General features: G+C 36.0%; 1 protein-coding gene across 10 annotated transcripts in view; it reads right to left on the bottom strand.

The window, feature by feature from the left end:
* Positions 1-16,755, bottom strand: part of PHTF2 (putative homeodomain transcription factor 2) — a 161,664-nt gene that overhangs the window by 118,457 nt on the left and 26,452 nt on the right. For all 10 annotated transcript variants that reach the window (XM_044947151.2, XM_044947152.2, XM_006049873.4 and 7 more), the window contains exon 2: positions 5,775-5,854. In XM_044947151.2, coding sequence (XP_044803086.1) covers positions 5,775-5,819 — 45 coding nt within the window. In that variant the 5' untranslated portion in view covers positions 5,820-5,854. The remainder of the gene's footprint in view (positions 1-5,774; positions 5,855-16,755) is intronic.

Consider the following 16,755-nt stretch of genomic DNA (forward strand, 5'->3'; position numbering starts at 1 on the left):
TCATTGAAGGCTTACCTGTGAAGAGCACTTTGCTAACACTTCACATATGTCATCAATTAATCCTCAAGTAAATATAAAGGACATGACTTAAGCAACTTAGCATGCAAGCATAAAGGACAATGTTTATATATTTCATGAAAGTGAAATTCAGAGACGACACTTATCCAGAACCATACATGCTTTCAAGAAAAAGGATTCAAAATCTTTTGCCAACCCCCAAACCTGTGTTCTGGTTACCATGAAGACATACTGCCTCATACACTGGTCAAAAGGGTCAGGCTGTGACTAAAAGGGAGCCTGAAGGTTTTGTAAAGCTAGTAACATTCTCTTTCTTGATCTGAGTCCTATTTTGTAAACAGCAAACAAACAGTCCTGAACACAAGCAGTTGCTCAGTTTGTAAATATATATATATAAATTTATAATGTATATAATAAATTATAATCTGTGTGGTTCTGAGTATGTATCATACCTCAATAAAATTTATATATTCTCTATACATTAGCTGGGACTCTTTTACAAGTTAACAGTCTAATTCGAACTAGCTTCAACAAAAAGGGGAAACATCAGCCGAACAAATCAAGGGTCAGGGCTGAAGCTAACCTCAGGGTGGAGTGAACTGACCACTGTATAGCATAGTTTCTTCTTTATAAATAAAATTCAAACTCAAATCATTTTTAAGAGAGATACTGCATATGAACAATTCATAAACCAGTAATAAAAACCTTTTTAAAAACTGTATTTAAAGTTGATTTACTGCTTCACAACCCTTTCAGGCACATAGAGGAAGCATTAATCTCCTCAGATGAAAAGAAATTGAGGCTCACACAGATTAGATAACACACTCAATATTACAAGCTAACCAATGTCACAAAATCAAATACAAATGCTCTTTTAATCACATCATACTATAAGGCACAGTAGTTTAAAAATTACATTGAAGATTTAATGATTCCTGTAAGAATATGGTTCAAGGAAAAAAAAAAGAGAGAAAATGTGATAAATCCATTGGTCTGAGGCTCAGGACTTCTATTTTGGTAGATGTTAATCTTGTATCTACTGCTATAACCATTCAAAGGACCAAAAAAAAAAAAAGGACTATACAGGAAACCACATATCATCAGAAAGCATTTCTTGGTAATTATTTAGCATGCCTTCAGCTGCAAGGAAATTAAACTTCAAGTAGCTGAAAAAAATGAGGGGATAGTATCTCATACAATAAGAAGTTTCAAAGTAAGATATTTCCAGAGTTAGTTAATTCCATGGCTCAAAAAATCCTGAAAAATTCAGGTTCTTTCCATCTTTCAACTCTGCCTGTTGTTCCCCTCTGGGGAGCAAGTTTGCTACAACAGCTTCAGGCAGCAGAGATTCTCCCAAAGCATCCAGAGACAGGTAGCAGACCCTGTATCTCATTTCATTCATTTATGTTAAAATATATATATATATATATATTAAAAAAAACCTAGAAAATGCCTGGTACATAACAAATGTTATATAGCTTTTGCTATTATTATTGTTGGGTCTCTTTTTAAGTGATGGAAGATTTCCCCAGAAGTTTCCATATCTCATCAGCCAGAAATGGAATATGTGCCTCTTTCTAAGCCAATCACTGGCAACAGAAATAGACTTCCAGAGTGGCTTAGACTGATCAGGATTCATGCCCTCTGAGACTAGATACATGCTCCCAGGCCACAATGCTCTATAATGAATTCCCTAACAAAATAGAGGTTCTTCCAACAGGGAAAAAGGTTGGGAATAGTTTTGGTAGGAAACCCACTGTATTCCAGTCCTCCACACATCCTCCTCAAGGAGCTAAAAGGAGTGTGGAGGCCCCTCTGGGCGTATTTCTACAGCAAGGAAAGTTTTTTGCATGTACGTGCCAGGAAGAAACATGTTAGCTCAAGGAAAGTAGGAAAGAAAGAGACAGATAAGACACCTCTGATGAAGCTCTGGTCTTAGAATTCAGTCAACCCTGAGATGCATTTCACCACTTTTCATAGTTTAGATTGAAAGACAAAAAATGTCTCTGTTTTGCTAAAGATAGGCTGAGTTGGATTTGTCTTACTGCAAATAATAGCACAGGTTTTTGGAACTGAAAGCTGAGACTTAATACTTCTCAACCATCTGTGTGACCCTGGGCAAGTTATTGCTCTGAAATGCTTTACATATGTCCTTAGTACACACACATACACACACACACAAGTATACACAACTGAACTTTACTAAAATGGTAGAGAATTTAATGTTCCCAACTATCAATAGTTGACAGTAGTTATCAATCAAGTTCATGATACTAAGGCCAGTTTCTCATTTAAACTACTAAATAAATTCCACTGTGGGCTCATATTTAAAAGCTATTAAACATAATTCATTCCAATTTTCTTGCTGGCTACTGACTCCATAAAAGCAATGACCAAGATGTATATAGTTCTTCCTCAGTTCTATAAAGTAAGTTCACTATTTTACTATTTCTATATAGTATCACTAGTGCCTCCTTAAAATCTGGAGTTTTATCTGGGCCACTCTGCTTTTATATATTCATTTCCTGAAAACATAACCTCATTCTCTCATAATATGATCTACATATTTACAATAGAACTCTACAGGTTGTATTTTTTTAAAAGAAATACTTAGTGTGTCAATTATCTTTTACCTCCTATAACTTAAGCCCCTATTTAGGATGCCTTCTGAAAGATAAATAATCCCATCTTCTCAGGAACAAGAAAGAAGAAATGTGAAAGAAAAGCAGTGTATTATTAAAAAAAAAAGTTCAAAAGCCCAATATTAATCAAAAACTATTCTGGTTTCTTCTATTACGATTCTTGAGGATTAAATGAGTCTTCCAAATTAACATTGAAAATCACTTTGCTTCAACAGGAACTTTCAAATTCATGACTATAGATGGCTATGACAGTACAAAATGAAGTTTAGAATTAGATACTAGTGAACTTTTAAAATCTCAAAATAAACCATGCAATTTATTAAAAGTTTTTTTAACAAGATATTTACCTAGATCGTCAACACACATTTTAATACTTAAAACCAATTTATTTGTACTTATTTTTCTCCTGGAAATTTCCCATCTGATATTAGAATTTATGTTCACAGCAGTCCATAAATCAAGTAATGGTCTTTGGGGGTAGCTCATTTTCATTACTCAAAACAAAATTATGAAAATGTCACCATTTTCCAGTAAAAAAGGTGACTCTAAAGTGAGTTACAAGCAAAGAAACATTCAAGAAAATGAAGTTGAAATTTCTTGGTTTTTATTTATAGTGATACCTCCTAGTATATAACATGAATAACTACTGAATGACAGACACAAAATCAAAGAATGCTAAAATATTAAAACATTTAAAATCACCTAACCCAGGACTTCTTCATTTGGGGCTTGAATCAGATGTAAAATTTTGTTTGTTCCTTACATACACTTTTCTGGAAATAAGAACCTGGAAACTGGAAATTTCATCACAATTTCCAAAAGATACATGACTGAAAAGAGGTTGTGAATCATTATCTAATTAATTCAGAGAAATGAGATTCAAAAAATCAAATTATCTGCCATAGTCAAATAATCAGGAATATCAAGCTTCAGTACTCAAGCCTTCTTTTTTCACTGAAACATGAACACCTCTGAAAGGACTTCTTTTTACTAGGATATATTTAAGAGGAAAATAAATCTGTATGATCTAAGAGCAGTGAAAGGAACCCTCAGGCTGATGATAAAAGAAAATACCAAGATGGCAGGTGACAGGCATGACTTGAGAACAATCCACTGAAGAATGCAGCAGGTGGACAGAGGGTTCTAAGAAGGTCATTCCCAAGAAGGAAAAAAGAAATTGGTAGAATACCTGAATGTGATTGACTACAACAAAAGTTTTTCAGTTCTGTCAGAGACTTTCAAGATCCAGAAAAACCAAGCAAAAAATATAAACTGTTGAACTGAAAGGAAATATTATCACAGTATATTACATTGTAGATGATTTCTTATTGATTTTTGACTGTATAATTAGGATTTCATTTTTTTATGATTTCTTCCCACTAACCCACCTCCATCCTCCCAATGACTAAAAATTCTGGTTAAATAAGTATTCAGGGCATAGGAATTTAAAACAACTACCTCTGGGAACAGAACTCAGAGGTTGGATAAGGATAGGTAAGGGTACTTACAGGTGCTATTTTTTTTTTTTAATAAGCCTTGAAAAGATTAAGTAATGTTTCAAAGTATTCCTATGTACTCTTCAAGAAAATTAAATTTAAAAGCAAAATAAAACAATCAAGCAAATCAAATCTGGTTAATGGTTCTGGTGATTATGATGTGATTACATTTGCTAGATACAATTTGTTATATCTGTTAGGGTTGCGCTGGAGAATTTTTTGATTGCACATATCCAAAGCTTTTGGAGAAGGAAATGGCAATCCACTTTCTAGTGTTCTTGCCTGGAGAGTTCCATTGAACAGAGGAGCCTGGTGGGCTGTGGTCCATGGGGTCGCAAAGAGTCGGACACAACTGAGCGACTAACACACATCCAAAGCTGTTAGACCCTCAGATAAGAAGGGTGTAACTGTGCTTACTGAATGTGAATATAATATTTCAAACTCTCTGATCTTAAAAGAGGTCAGTTAAGCTAATACATTCTATAAATGATCTTTAGTGAAGTTTGAAATGTTTGCACATAAAAAGTAGGATAAAATTTTTGATAAGCATTTCTCTCATAAGTAGAAATTAACAGAAAAGCTTCCAAAGATCTATCTGCAAAAACAATTAGTTTTATTTAATTCAGCTTTCTTTAAGTATATTGGAAATTTAAAAGTAACTTTAACACTAAAATAGAAACATAAAAGACTGAATAGTGTGATCAACACCAATACTTCAACTCACTACTTCATGAGAAAAATGTGATACTGAATTATCTGTGGTATGTTCTACCCAGAAAGAAATAACATATTCAAAGACAGACTGTATTCTTAGGTTTGTCTAATCTTTAAAGTGTGCTAATTACCATTTATTTACTACTAAATTTTAAAATTGCCTGATTTTCCCATACAAAGGAAAAGCTTTAAATACCTAATTATCCTTTGTTAATAGGGACCTAATGAATAAGGCATAAAAATGTTTTAAATGTGAAAACAAACATAATTCACTACAGAAGTTAAAAATCTAAGATACCACATATAACAACAATACACTTTAAAGAGTATAAACAACACTCTTCAGGAGTAAACAGAAGTATCTTCAAAAAAAAAAAAGGTACTGGAACTTATACTTTATAAAGGAAACATTAAATTGGTAAAGCTTATTTTGAAACACATAAGATGACAGAGCTAGTTAAGTAGTTATGACAACTATTCCTAAAATGTCAAAATAAACATTTTAGTATTTCAGTTTGGAAAATACAGTCTCCAAAGGTTTATTTTACTGAAAAGATTCAGCTGTTGAATTGTAGCTTACAAGAAAGAGATTAAAACTATAGTTACCCTTGTAAAATAGTTATAAAATTATAACAGCTCTGTTAAACTACCTCTTCTCAAAAGAAATTAATGCAAGAAAAAATGTAATGCTTTCATAAAATGTGAACTGGAATCCTGGAAATGTGGTTTACAACTGAAAATAATCTAGATACTCTGACAATGTGGAGTAAAAACTAGAGAAAAATATTTTTAGGCATCACCTTTCTTATTTTAGGTAATATCTGACACAAATTCATCAAATTTTAAAAATATGCATTTTAAAATAAAAATATTTAAAAAGTAAAAGCTCTGGTTGTCAACTTACCTTCTTTTGATACCACACAATAGCATCTGTGACTTTGGACGCCATTTATTCCACTGAAATCACACATTCGTCATTTTAGGCTGTGCAAGAGAGAGAAAAACAAAGGACTTCTTGACTTCCACCTTCTAAAAGGAGACTGAACAACACGCATACATAGCACTCTGGTTACTTGCAGAGCAAGGGGTGTATGACTATACTTAAATTACACCCTTCCTCATTACTATTTTAGCAACAGGTTCTCTTAGGTAAACAAAAAATCAGTTGCCATAATAAAAGAAGGATCTTTCTACATGAATAAAACATTTAAAATTTCTTATAAAATAGTTGATTTTTTAAATAAGTCATTAAATAAATTTCAGAGTTTTCCAGGTTATACAAGAAATTTTTCATTTATAAATCCACATATGATAGGAATCAATCCATTCACTCAGTAACAAATCAGTTACTTGTGTTTTAGCTTCTATCTAGGAACTAGCATCAATTACTGCTGCTAATGGATAGCTTGACAGAGATGCCAAAATTTATAATCACATTTAATTTTCCCTGATACTTGGTAACACAAAGTTGAACTGAGATCAAATAGCTGGAGAAACCTAATTAATGCATGTTAAATACTAAGTGAATATTAGAGTTAATTACACAGGAATAACTAATATTAAGGACTTTTCAGGTATCAGTTTGCTAATATTTAAAAATTCATCACAGACAATTTTATAAGCATCTTCTGGATACTAAACTTAATGGTTCCTTACCCCTAGAGAAAATTAATTCCAGACTGATTCCAGTAACCTCTGAAATAGTTTTCTAGTTTTTAATACCACACTGGCACAGGAGGGTACCTCTGGCAGGTGTTAAGGATCAGCCTAAACAGGTTCAAATGCAGATACTGGCCCCAGAATTCATTTTTCAAATTGGGATCATCCAAGGCCAAACAGGATCTCAAGGAAATTCTGAGAGTCGAGAGCACCCTCCTCAGCCAATCCTGGCACATGCAGATTTGCAAGGGCCAAGTTCACCCAAAGGAAACAAAATACCAGAGGTTTTTATACTCCATTTTTAGGAGCGCATAATGATTCAAATATAATGACAATAATTACTGGCAAGTTCAAATAGTCAGATCAACTTCTAAAATTTAAGGCAGAATTTACTTACTGCCTGTATTTTTTTTAAACTTTTACTGAAATATAGTTGATTTACGACGTTGTGACCGCCTATATTTATGATAGTGTTAGAGACCAAATTACTTATTACCTTTCCTAAGATACTGATTGTAACTTTAATTGATCAAATTCAAGTAAACCATGTTGTGAAAACCTCATAAATTCCCACATATCATGAAAAGAGGAGCAGAGAGTCAAAAGACAAGGATTCAAATGGCTCCACGAGCTAATATGTAATATTGAAGAGGTCATTCACCTCTATGACCTAGTTTCTTATATTTATAAAATAGGAACAACTGTACCTATCTATACTCTATAAGATTCTTGTGACTAATAAATAATACAGTAACATAAAATGCTTTCCAATGTCTAATACATATAGACGCTCAATTATAATTATATTACTAATTTTATATTTTAAAGTTCCCCAATTCAGTAACTAGGGAGTATTAATAGTTCATTTTTTTTAAACATGGCAATCAGTTTAAAGAAGGAAAACAAAGTTCAATCACTTTCTATTGACATTTAAAAGAAAATTCTTGCCTGGGAAATCCCATGGACAGAGAAGCCTGGCAGGCTATAAGTCCATGGGGTTCCAAACAGTCAGACACAACTGAGCAACTAAGCACCACCATCACCTAATTATCTTAAGAGTGCAATGTCAATTCTCAACTATATACACACCAATTATTTAGAGACTTCAAAGTCCACATCCTCTGAACTTCCTCAGTCAAGTGTGACTACCTTCATTTCTCTTACCAAGGTTTTGGGAGGAAGCTTGTCCTTACTAACTTAAAAATCTCCCCTTTGTTTTTTCCTGGAGGCCTCTGGGAATATTTCATTAATTGTAACCACATTTTGTCCCAGAGGTTTTCCCTTGATTCTGTCAGTAGACTATTCATTAAAACATTACACAGTCATTGTAACTGTTAAGACATGTGTATGTTTTCCAAACTGGTTTAACTCTCCTTTTCCCCAGCTTCTGTCCCCACCTTACCAAATGCAAATTACAAAAAATTCTACAAAAAGTATGACAATATCAATTTTTCACTTTACTGTCCTTTAATCTCACCCAATCTTTACTGATGAAAATTCCACATTATCTACCAAAGTAAAAATCCTTTTTCCGAATGTCCCAAGGTGTAAATAACAGGCATTTCATATACAAAATGTGAAAGAATTTTTTATTCAATCTACTAAATATGAGATATTTAGTACATTTGAAGAATATTTAAATTGTCACATATAAATAGTTTTTGGTTTTTTTTTTTTAAGAAAAATGCTTCAATGCAAGTTAGGAAAACAGTACCTGGTTCAAATAAAATTATGTGAAAAGCATTTTTTAATATGCTTTGGTTTATACCACACTATCCTTGGAAATAAATTTCAAAAATCAACTATAACATTTCACTAGGTATATAAAATGTTTTAAATATTTTAATTATATTCATATGGACCTACAGAAATAAACTTTCATTTTGTTTAAAAAAAAAACAAACAAAACACAACCCTTCTTCATGTAAAGGTAAGTTTTGCTCCGCAAACTCATTTAACAGTTTCTCCACTGTGTCAACAACCTTTCAGTGACACTGAGTGGCTCATATCTATTTTTAAAACAGGTTTTACAGCATGCTAAGATGCATTCCTGAATCAGACATCTGACAAAGCATAAAGACACATTTAAATCAACAAACGATTTCATTAATAATGAAGATTGTTTATAAAGCTTTTCCAACTACTTTGATTCTGACTGTCCAGGAAGAGATCTCTTTTATCATGATAGTTCATGATAAATAACTTTATATGCTAAATTACGACACTAAGTTTAATTTACAGAAAAAAAGTAGAATATTATACTTATTGAGTACCTTAAACACAGGATTCTGAGGATTTTAATTTCTGATCAAATGACCTGATAGAAGGTATTAAGATATAAAAATAATCCAATTGTGAAAACAGAGCTAACCATAGGCATAACATTCAAATATTGCCACAGGCAGTTACCCTGAGCTAATTCTCTCCTTGAAGCTGCTTTAGTCACCATACCTTGTCAAAGCATCTTTACTGTCAAAGCATCTTTAGTATCTCAAAGTTATGACCAACCTAGACAGCTTATTAAAAATCGGAGACATTACTTTGCCAACAAAGGTCCGTCTAGTCAAAGCTATGGTTTTTCCAGTAGTCATGTATGGATGTGAGAGTTGGACTATAAAAAAAGCTGAGCGCCGAAGGATTGATGCTTTTGAACTGTGGTGTTGGAGAAGACTCTTGAGAGTCCCTTGGACTGCAAGGAGATCCAACCAGTCCATCCTAAAGGAAATCACTCCTAAATATTCATTGGAAGGACTGATGCTAAAGCTGCAACTCCAATACTTTGGCCACCTGATGTGAAGAACTGACTCATTTGAAAAGACCCTGATGCTGGGAAAGACTGAAGGCGGGAGGAGAAGGGGACAACAGAGGATGAGATGGTTGGATGGAATCACTGAATCAATGGACATGAGTTTGGGTGGACTCCGGGAGTTGGTGGTGGACAGGGAGGCCTGGCGTGCTGCAGCCCATGGGGTCGCAGAGTCAGATACAACTGTGCAACTCAACTGAACCGATGTAAAAGTCTACACAAATGCTTTAATAATGTACTCCTTTACTAATACACCACAAAATACTAATATTATCTAAATCAATGATATATATTTGGGTCCTCATTGTTATGCTATTCAACAACCTAGCGTCACTCCCCACGGCACTTAGAACTGCATTTAGACCCTCTAAAATCTCACACTACCCTACTTGCCCAGCATTACTGCTCACCATCTTCTCACACATCTGTTTCAATCGTACCATACTTCCTCCACTATCTACCTCTCTGCCAAAATTAACACTTCTTCTCTTTCCAAACAAAGAAGATTTCAAGAAGGCCTTCTAAATTCCTCTTTCTCTAAAAGTTTCTCCCAAATTCCTCCATTTTAAGTATTTCTCATCCTGTTCTGTATTCCCATCACACTTAATATGTTCTGTTTTGTACAGACTTCTGTATACTTGTCTGTACACGTCTCTACCACTATCTGCAGTTTTGGGTTTTTTAAATATTTATTTGTCTATGCCTGGTCTTAGTTGTGGCATGTGGGATTTAGTTCCCTGACCAGGGATCAAACCCAGGCCCCTTGCTTTGGGAACATGGAGTCTTAGCCACTGGACCGCCAGGGAAGTCCCCCGTAAGTTCTTTTAAAGCAATCCAATGTGTTTATTACCTCTGAACTCTCCCATACCTTTTTATATATAATAAACACAAATGTTTACAAATCAGAATAAACAGATGCCAACCAAAGTACCATCACAGATGAATGAATTTAAGGGCCTGTTGACTTTAAAAAAAAAAAGGAACAACATAAGAGTTGTCAGTTAAGTTTTATTTGGGTAAAATGAGGACTACAACCTGAAAGACAGCCTTTCAGGTAGCTCTGAAAAGGCAGGGGCAAGGTTGGCATGTATGCGACTTTAGTGAAGGGGGATATGAGTAGTCAGTCACACATTTTGGCAGAAGGTTGCTGCTGGTCACAAGAAGGCTGTTGCTAGTCGCAAGGAGCAGATGTCTCCATTAATGATTTTTTCCAGATGTGAGAATACACAAGAAATTGGGCTCATAAAATCTTCTCCAAGTATCTAACTATCTGAAGGCCTGTACTGCCAGTTTTTCCAAGAGCACAGAGTGCCTCATTCCAGATCCCCACCCTGAATTCCTCTCAGGGTGTGTTGAAGGTCAGTGGCTAACAACTTCATTCTTGTAGTGTCAGACGAGAGGGACAATTTTTAGTAGACAGGCCAAAATTAAAAACTCTACCTGTCAAACTCCTGCACTACCTCAATATGCATATAAACAGAGAAACACTTTTCCTAATAGTAAAAGGTACAAAACTATAGTGAAGTATAATTAATACAGTTGGTTTATTAGCTGACATTTCAGCCAACAAATATATAATGATTTGCAAACCTATGAAGTACAATGCTATAGTTAAATATAACTCAGCTGCATCCTCCAAGGCTAAAATAAGTAATTTTTAGACTTCAGAAACTAGGAACAAGGCAGTTTTCTCTTTAAAAAAATAACAAACACTAATGCACAAACCAAATTTTTTCATACTGATACTGAACTTAGGAAAAAGTGAAATTCTGGGAGAAGGAATGTGGTATGGACAGAAGGAAAACTTCTACTAGCTTCAGGGTGGCTATGTTCTAATCATATGACCTACAGATTGCTCCAGTTTCTTGAAAGCTTACAAAATAATGCATCTGGAACAGACTTTATTTCATGGAAATGTTGTGAAGAATAAACATCACAAACTATATGTTTAAAATTGTTTTCAATCTTAGGATAGGAAAAACAAATGCAAAAAGAGGTCTAAAAGGTACACACTTTCTGTTATGCTGCTGCTGCTGCTGCTAAGTCGCTTCAGTCGTGTCCAACTCTGTGCGACCCCATAGACGGCAGCCCACCAGGCTCCCCCGTCCCTGGGATTCTCCAGGCAAGAACACTGGAGTGGGGTGCCATTTCCTTCTCCAATGCATGAAAGTGAAAAGTGAAAGTGAAGTCGCTCAGTCATGTCCGACTCTTAGCGACCCCATGGACTGCAGCCTACTAGGCTCTTCCATCCATGGGATTTTCCAGGCAAGAGTACTGGAGTGGGGTGCCACTGCCTTCTCTGACTTTCTGTTATACCAGTTCATAAAAGGAGTATTTGGCATTTTTATTTTCCTTCATGTAAACACCACATAGTCCATGTTTTGGGGGCTAGCGGATAACACCTAAGTTAAGAAAAATTACAGTCTTTTCCAGCAAATCTGGAAGACCCAGCAGTGGCCACAGGACAGGAAAAACTCAATCTTCATCCCAGTTCCCAAGAAGGGCATTACCAAAGAATGCTCAAACCATCAGACAGTTGCACTCATCTCCCACGCTAATAAAGTCATGCTTAAAATCTTGCATGCTAGGCTTCAGCATTACAAGAACCAAGAACTTCCAAATGACCAAGTTGGGTTTAGAAAAAGCAGAGGAACCAGAGATCAAATCAAATTGCCAACATTCGCTGAATCATAGAGAAAGCAAGGGAATTTCAGAAAACCATCTACCTCTGTTTCATCAATTACACTAAAGCCTTTGACTGTGTTAATCTTAACAAACTGTAGAAAGCTCTTAAAGAGATGTGAATACCAGACCACCTTACCTAACTCTAAGAAACCTGTATGTGGGTCAAGGAGCAACAGTTAGAACCCTGTATGGAACAACTAACTGGTTCAGGATTGAGAAAGGAATACGACAGGGTTGTCTGCCCATCACCCTGTTTATTTAACTTACACGCTGAGTATATCTTGAGAAAGGTCAGGTTGGATGAGTTACAAGCTGGAATCAAGATAGGTGGGAGAAACAACAAGCACCTCAGATATGGGGATGATACCATTCTAGGTAAAAAGCAAAGAGGAACTAAAGAACCTCTTGGTGAGGGTGAAGGAGGAGAGTGGAAAAGCTGGCTTAAAACTCAACATTCAACAAACTAAGATCATAGCATCCACCCTATTACTTCATGGCAAACAGAAAACGAAAAGGCAGAAGCAGTGACAGATTTCCTATTCTTAGGCTTCAAAATCACTGCAGATGGTGATTCATGAAATCAGAAGACAACTGCTTCTTGGTAGGAAAGCTATGACAAACCTAGACAGTGTGTTGAAAAGCAAAGACATCACTTTGCTGACAGAAGTCCATATAGTAAAAAAAAAAAAAAAAGTCCATATAGTCAAGGCTATGGTCTTTCCAGTGGCCACATATAGTTGTGAGACCTGGACCATAAAGAAGGAAGGCAGAGCGCCAAAGAATTGATGCCTGCGAACTGTGGTGCTGGAGAAGACTCCTGAGAGTTCCTTGGATAGCAAGGAGATCAAATCAGTCAATCTTAAAGGAAATCAACCCTGAATACTCACTGGAAGGACTGATGCTGAAGCTGAAGCTCCAGTATTTTGGTCACCTGATGTGAACAGCCAACTCATTGGAAAAGTCCCTGATGCTGGGAAAGACTGAGGGCAGAAGGAGAAGAGGACTTCCAAGGATGAGATGGCTGGATGGCATCACTGATGCAATGAACGTGAACTTGGGGCAAACTTTGGGAGATGGTGAGTGACAGGGAGGCCTGGCATGCTGCAGTTCTTGAGGTCGCAAAAAGTCGGACAAAACTGGGCGACTGAACAACAACTTCTCTCTAAATCTATATTTACAAAAACATGTTGCACTATTGTGAAATCTAAGAGAATCCCTAGAGATACAATCTTAATATCCAGAATACCCTCTGTAGAACTTTCTGATGTGTACAACCAACCCACCCTGTATGTCCTTTAAAGTAGCTTCTTAACTTCAAGTTAGCACATACCTATGAAATCTCTACTGATAGCATTCCTTTGGGCTTTCTTTTTTTTTAAATACTTAGGAGGTCCTTTGAATACTCTTTTAACAGTGTACTGGGGTCAGTGATTCTCATTTTTAACTGTTGTGCCATTTGGAGAAGTCAACAATGAAATACGATCTAAACAGTTTAACTTCCTCATTTACTCACAAGAAATTTTTTTTACATCAACTGTTCAGACTCCACTCAAATATGAATATGCTATTAGAGGTGTCTACTAAAAATATTAACTAAGTTAATGTTCCAGGTACTCCATTATCAAAATGATAATGCATGAAATGATAATCCAACGTTTTAAGGATTTAATAGAACTTAAAAAAGTATTTAGAGATCAAAAATTACTCACTAAAAATACCATGAATAAAATATGAAAAACACTACTTGAGAGATGTTTCAGCCAGAATCTGACTGACTAAACACTAATACTGCACTGTTGCAGGAACTAAGGACATAAGAGTAAACAAAAACCAAGGTCCCTGCCATGAAACAAATTACCACGCAAAGAGAGAAGATAAATTAACAGCAGGACAAGATAAATTAACATCAAGATAATTTTGTGTTGAGGTGGTACTACGAAGGAAATAAGCAGGGAGATATAGTTGGGATGGAGTGCAGCACTTTTGGAAAAGATGGCTAAAGAAGTCCCCTCTGAGATGACATGTTAATTGAGATCTGAAGGATGAGGACACCCAGGCTAAGAACCAAGGGAGGACATCCTGAGCAGAGGGAACAGTAGGAAGCACAAAGACCCTGAGCTAAGAACGAGCTTAGAATTTTTAAGAAGCAGAAAAGAGGCCTGTGTGACACAAGTATAATGAACACAGATGACAGTGAAATATGAAAGGGAGATAAGAGCCTTTTCACAGGGTCTCAGACATCACAGCAAATAACTTTATTATAAAGATAGGAAGCCACTGAAGTGATTTCAGCAAAGCAGTGATAATCTAACTTGCAAAGACCACTCTGAGAGCTGTGAAGAGAAAGGACTGGACTGAAGAACTCAGAGTGCAAACAGCAAGGCTAGTTAAGAAAGTCAATCTCACACAGAAGTTGACAGTATGCTGGGCTCAGAGGGAAGCAGCAGAGATGGCAATTGGTATGCAGTTTTTAATTTTATTTACAGGTAAAATCAACAAGATCTTGGAACGGACTAGTTTGGGGCAGAATGGAGGAGAGGATAGGGAGAGAAATCTAAATTTTTGGTGTGAACCATTTTTCTGAGATGGACTTCCATTTAAAAAAAAAAAAGTTTATCAGAGTAATACAAAAAATTTGATTCAGGCTTTTTAAGGGGACATTACCTACTGGACAGAAAAATAAAGATGTCCAATAAGGAGTTAGATCCTTGAGTCTGAGCTCAAGATAAAGATGAGGGATAGAAATATGGGTATAAAAGTCACGAATACACAGCCAACATTTAAAATCAGGGTGTAGGGGGGCAGGTCTTCACTGGTGGCTCAGTGGTAAAGAATCCACCTGCCAATACAAGAGACATGGGTTCGATCCCTGGTCCAGGAAGATCCCACATGCCACAAGGCAACTAAGCCCATGTTCCACAAACTACTGAGCAGAGGTGCCCTAGAGCCTGGGCTCCACAGAAAGAGAAGCAACTGCAACGAGAAGCCCATGCACCACAACTGGAGAGTAGTCCTGCTCACCCCAACAGGAGGAAGGCCCATGCAGCAGCAAAGACCCAGTGCAACCAAAAGTAAAGTGGCATAAAAAAGAATGCAAAAAATAAAAAGATCCACCTGATGAAAAAACATCCCACCTTGCCAAAGCACTTACACCAGTTTGACTGTGGTGGCTAAAAGACATTTAAGGGGAGCTTTTCAACATTAAGGCAGTGTGATACCATGCTTGATTTTCTTTTTCTTTTGGGCCAGGGAATGAAGAATAGTGCTCCATCACCTCCCTTTTCACATTTTTCATTTTCCGGTTTTTTTTTTTTTTTCCTGTTGAAGATTAACACTAATTATCATGTCTGACAAATGTGTGTGTATGATTTAAGCACTTTGTACATTTTACAAGATGATGGTGACTTAATGAGTGTTTAGGTAGAGCACTCTTTCCTTCTCTTTCCACATTTTAGCTCCATGTATTTCCACATTCTCTCTCATTCTCGTTTTCTCAGTGTGTACTTTTCATACCTTAATATGCCCTCTAACTGCAGCACTACATGTTTTAATCATTGGCAGTGATTAAAATAAGCATAGGTGAAAAGTCTTTGATTATTGTGTAGAAGATGGCTATGAATCATGAAAAGGATTAGAAAGTTTAATAGTGTAGTGTACAGCTTGTGGTTAATTTTTTAAATCTCAATTTAAAACATTATTGGATTTTTTAAAATTACAGTCCTCTGACAGCTGGATTGATTGGTGTTTCATCTCCTGTCATCCTTTGGTTTTCTTTGCCCACTGATTTCACAAAGGTATAGACAGCAGGTAGTAAGTCCCTAGGAAAGTTTATTGATGAAACACTACTGCGAATAACAGTTGTCTCTGAAATAATTCATAGATTAGAAAAATATATTTAATAAAAGAAATTATACATTTGTTGGTAAAAAAAAAAAAAGAAGAAGCAGCTTTAGCAATATTGGGGGGAAAAAAAAACTCAGATGTAGGCTACACAGGTTAGGTCAAAACTAAACAAAATTTAACACCTGTGCCTTTCAGAGATGATGTCAATAAAATCATGTGACTGCCATATCAACTAAGAAAATTATAATTAGAGAAGGAAAGGGTTCAGCCTCAAGTCTACTACTATGCAGAGAAGCAAAAAAAGAGGGGCCGAGAGAGGAGGGTCTTTTACATAAGAGTAGGCTGCTAAGAGATCACTGGATTAAACAAACAGAAGTTAGAATTAATTGGTAGGAGCAATTCAAATGGAGTGGAAGAGAGAAGTCAAGATCAAATGAGAAGAAATGGTTGATAAAGAAGAGAATGTTTTAAAAAAATAAAAATCACCAGAGACTGCTAGTTGACTCTCATTATTCCACCTTCCTCTTCCTTTTGCAAAATTCTGCTGAGCACATTGTTGCCCAAGATAAAGACCTTTCCTAAGCCAGGTGTGGCTATGACTATGTTCTGGTCCAGACACAAGAGGTATTAGGTACAACTTCCAAGTTAAGCCCCTTAAAGAAAGCTCAGTTGGAGAAAGCCCTTTGTTCTTTTCCCCCTTTCTATTTCCTGCTCCTTGGAATGCTGTTCTAATGGCCAAAGTTACAGCACGCACCATGGATAGTGACCTTGAGACAGAAGGTAGGTATATTCATAGACAGGAAGGAACCTAAGTTGCCCGGTGAAACCACCATACCAATTCTGGACTGCCTACCTCCATACTTTTTGTATCCAAGATTATAAATCCTTACAG

The sequence above is a fragment of the Bubalus bubalis genome, chromosome 8 (genome assembly GCF_019923935.1).
Source record: "Bubalus bubalis isolate 160015118507 breed Murrah chromosome 8, NDDB_SH_1, whole genome shotgun sequence".
Taxonomy (NCBI): domain Eukaryota; kingdom Metazoa; phylum Chordata; class Mammalia; order Artiodactyla; family Bovidae; genus Bubalus; species Bubalus bubalis.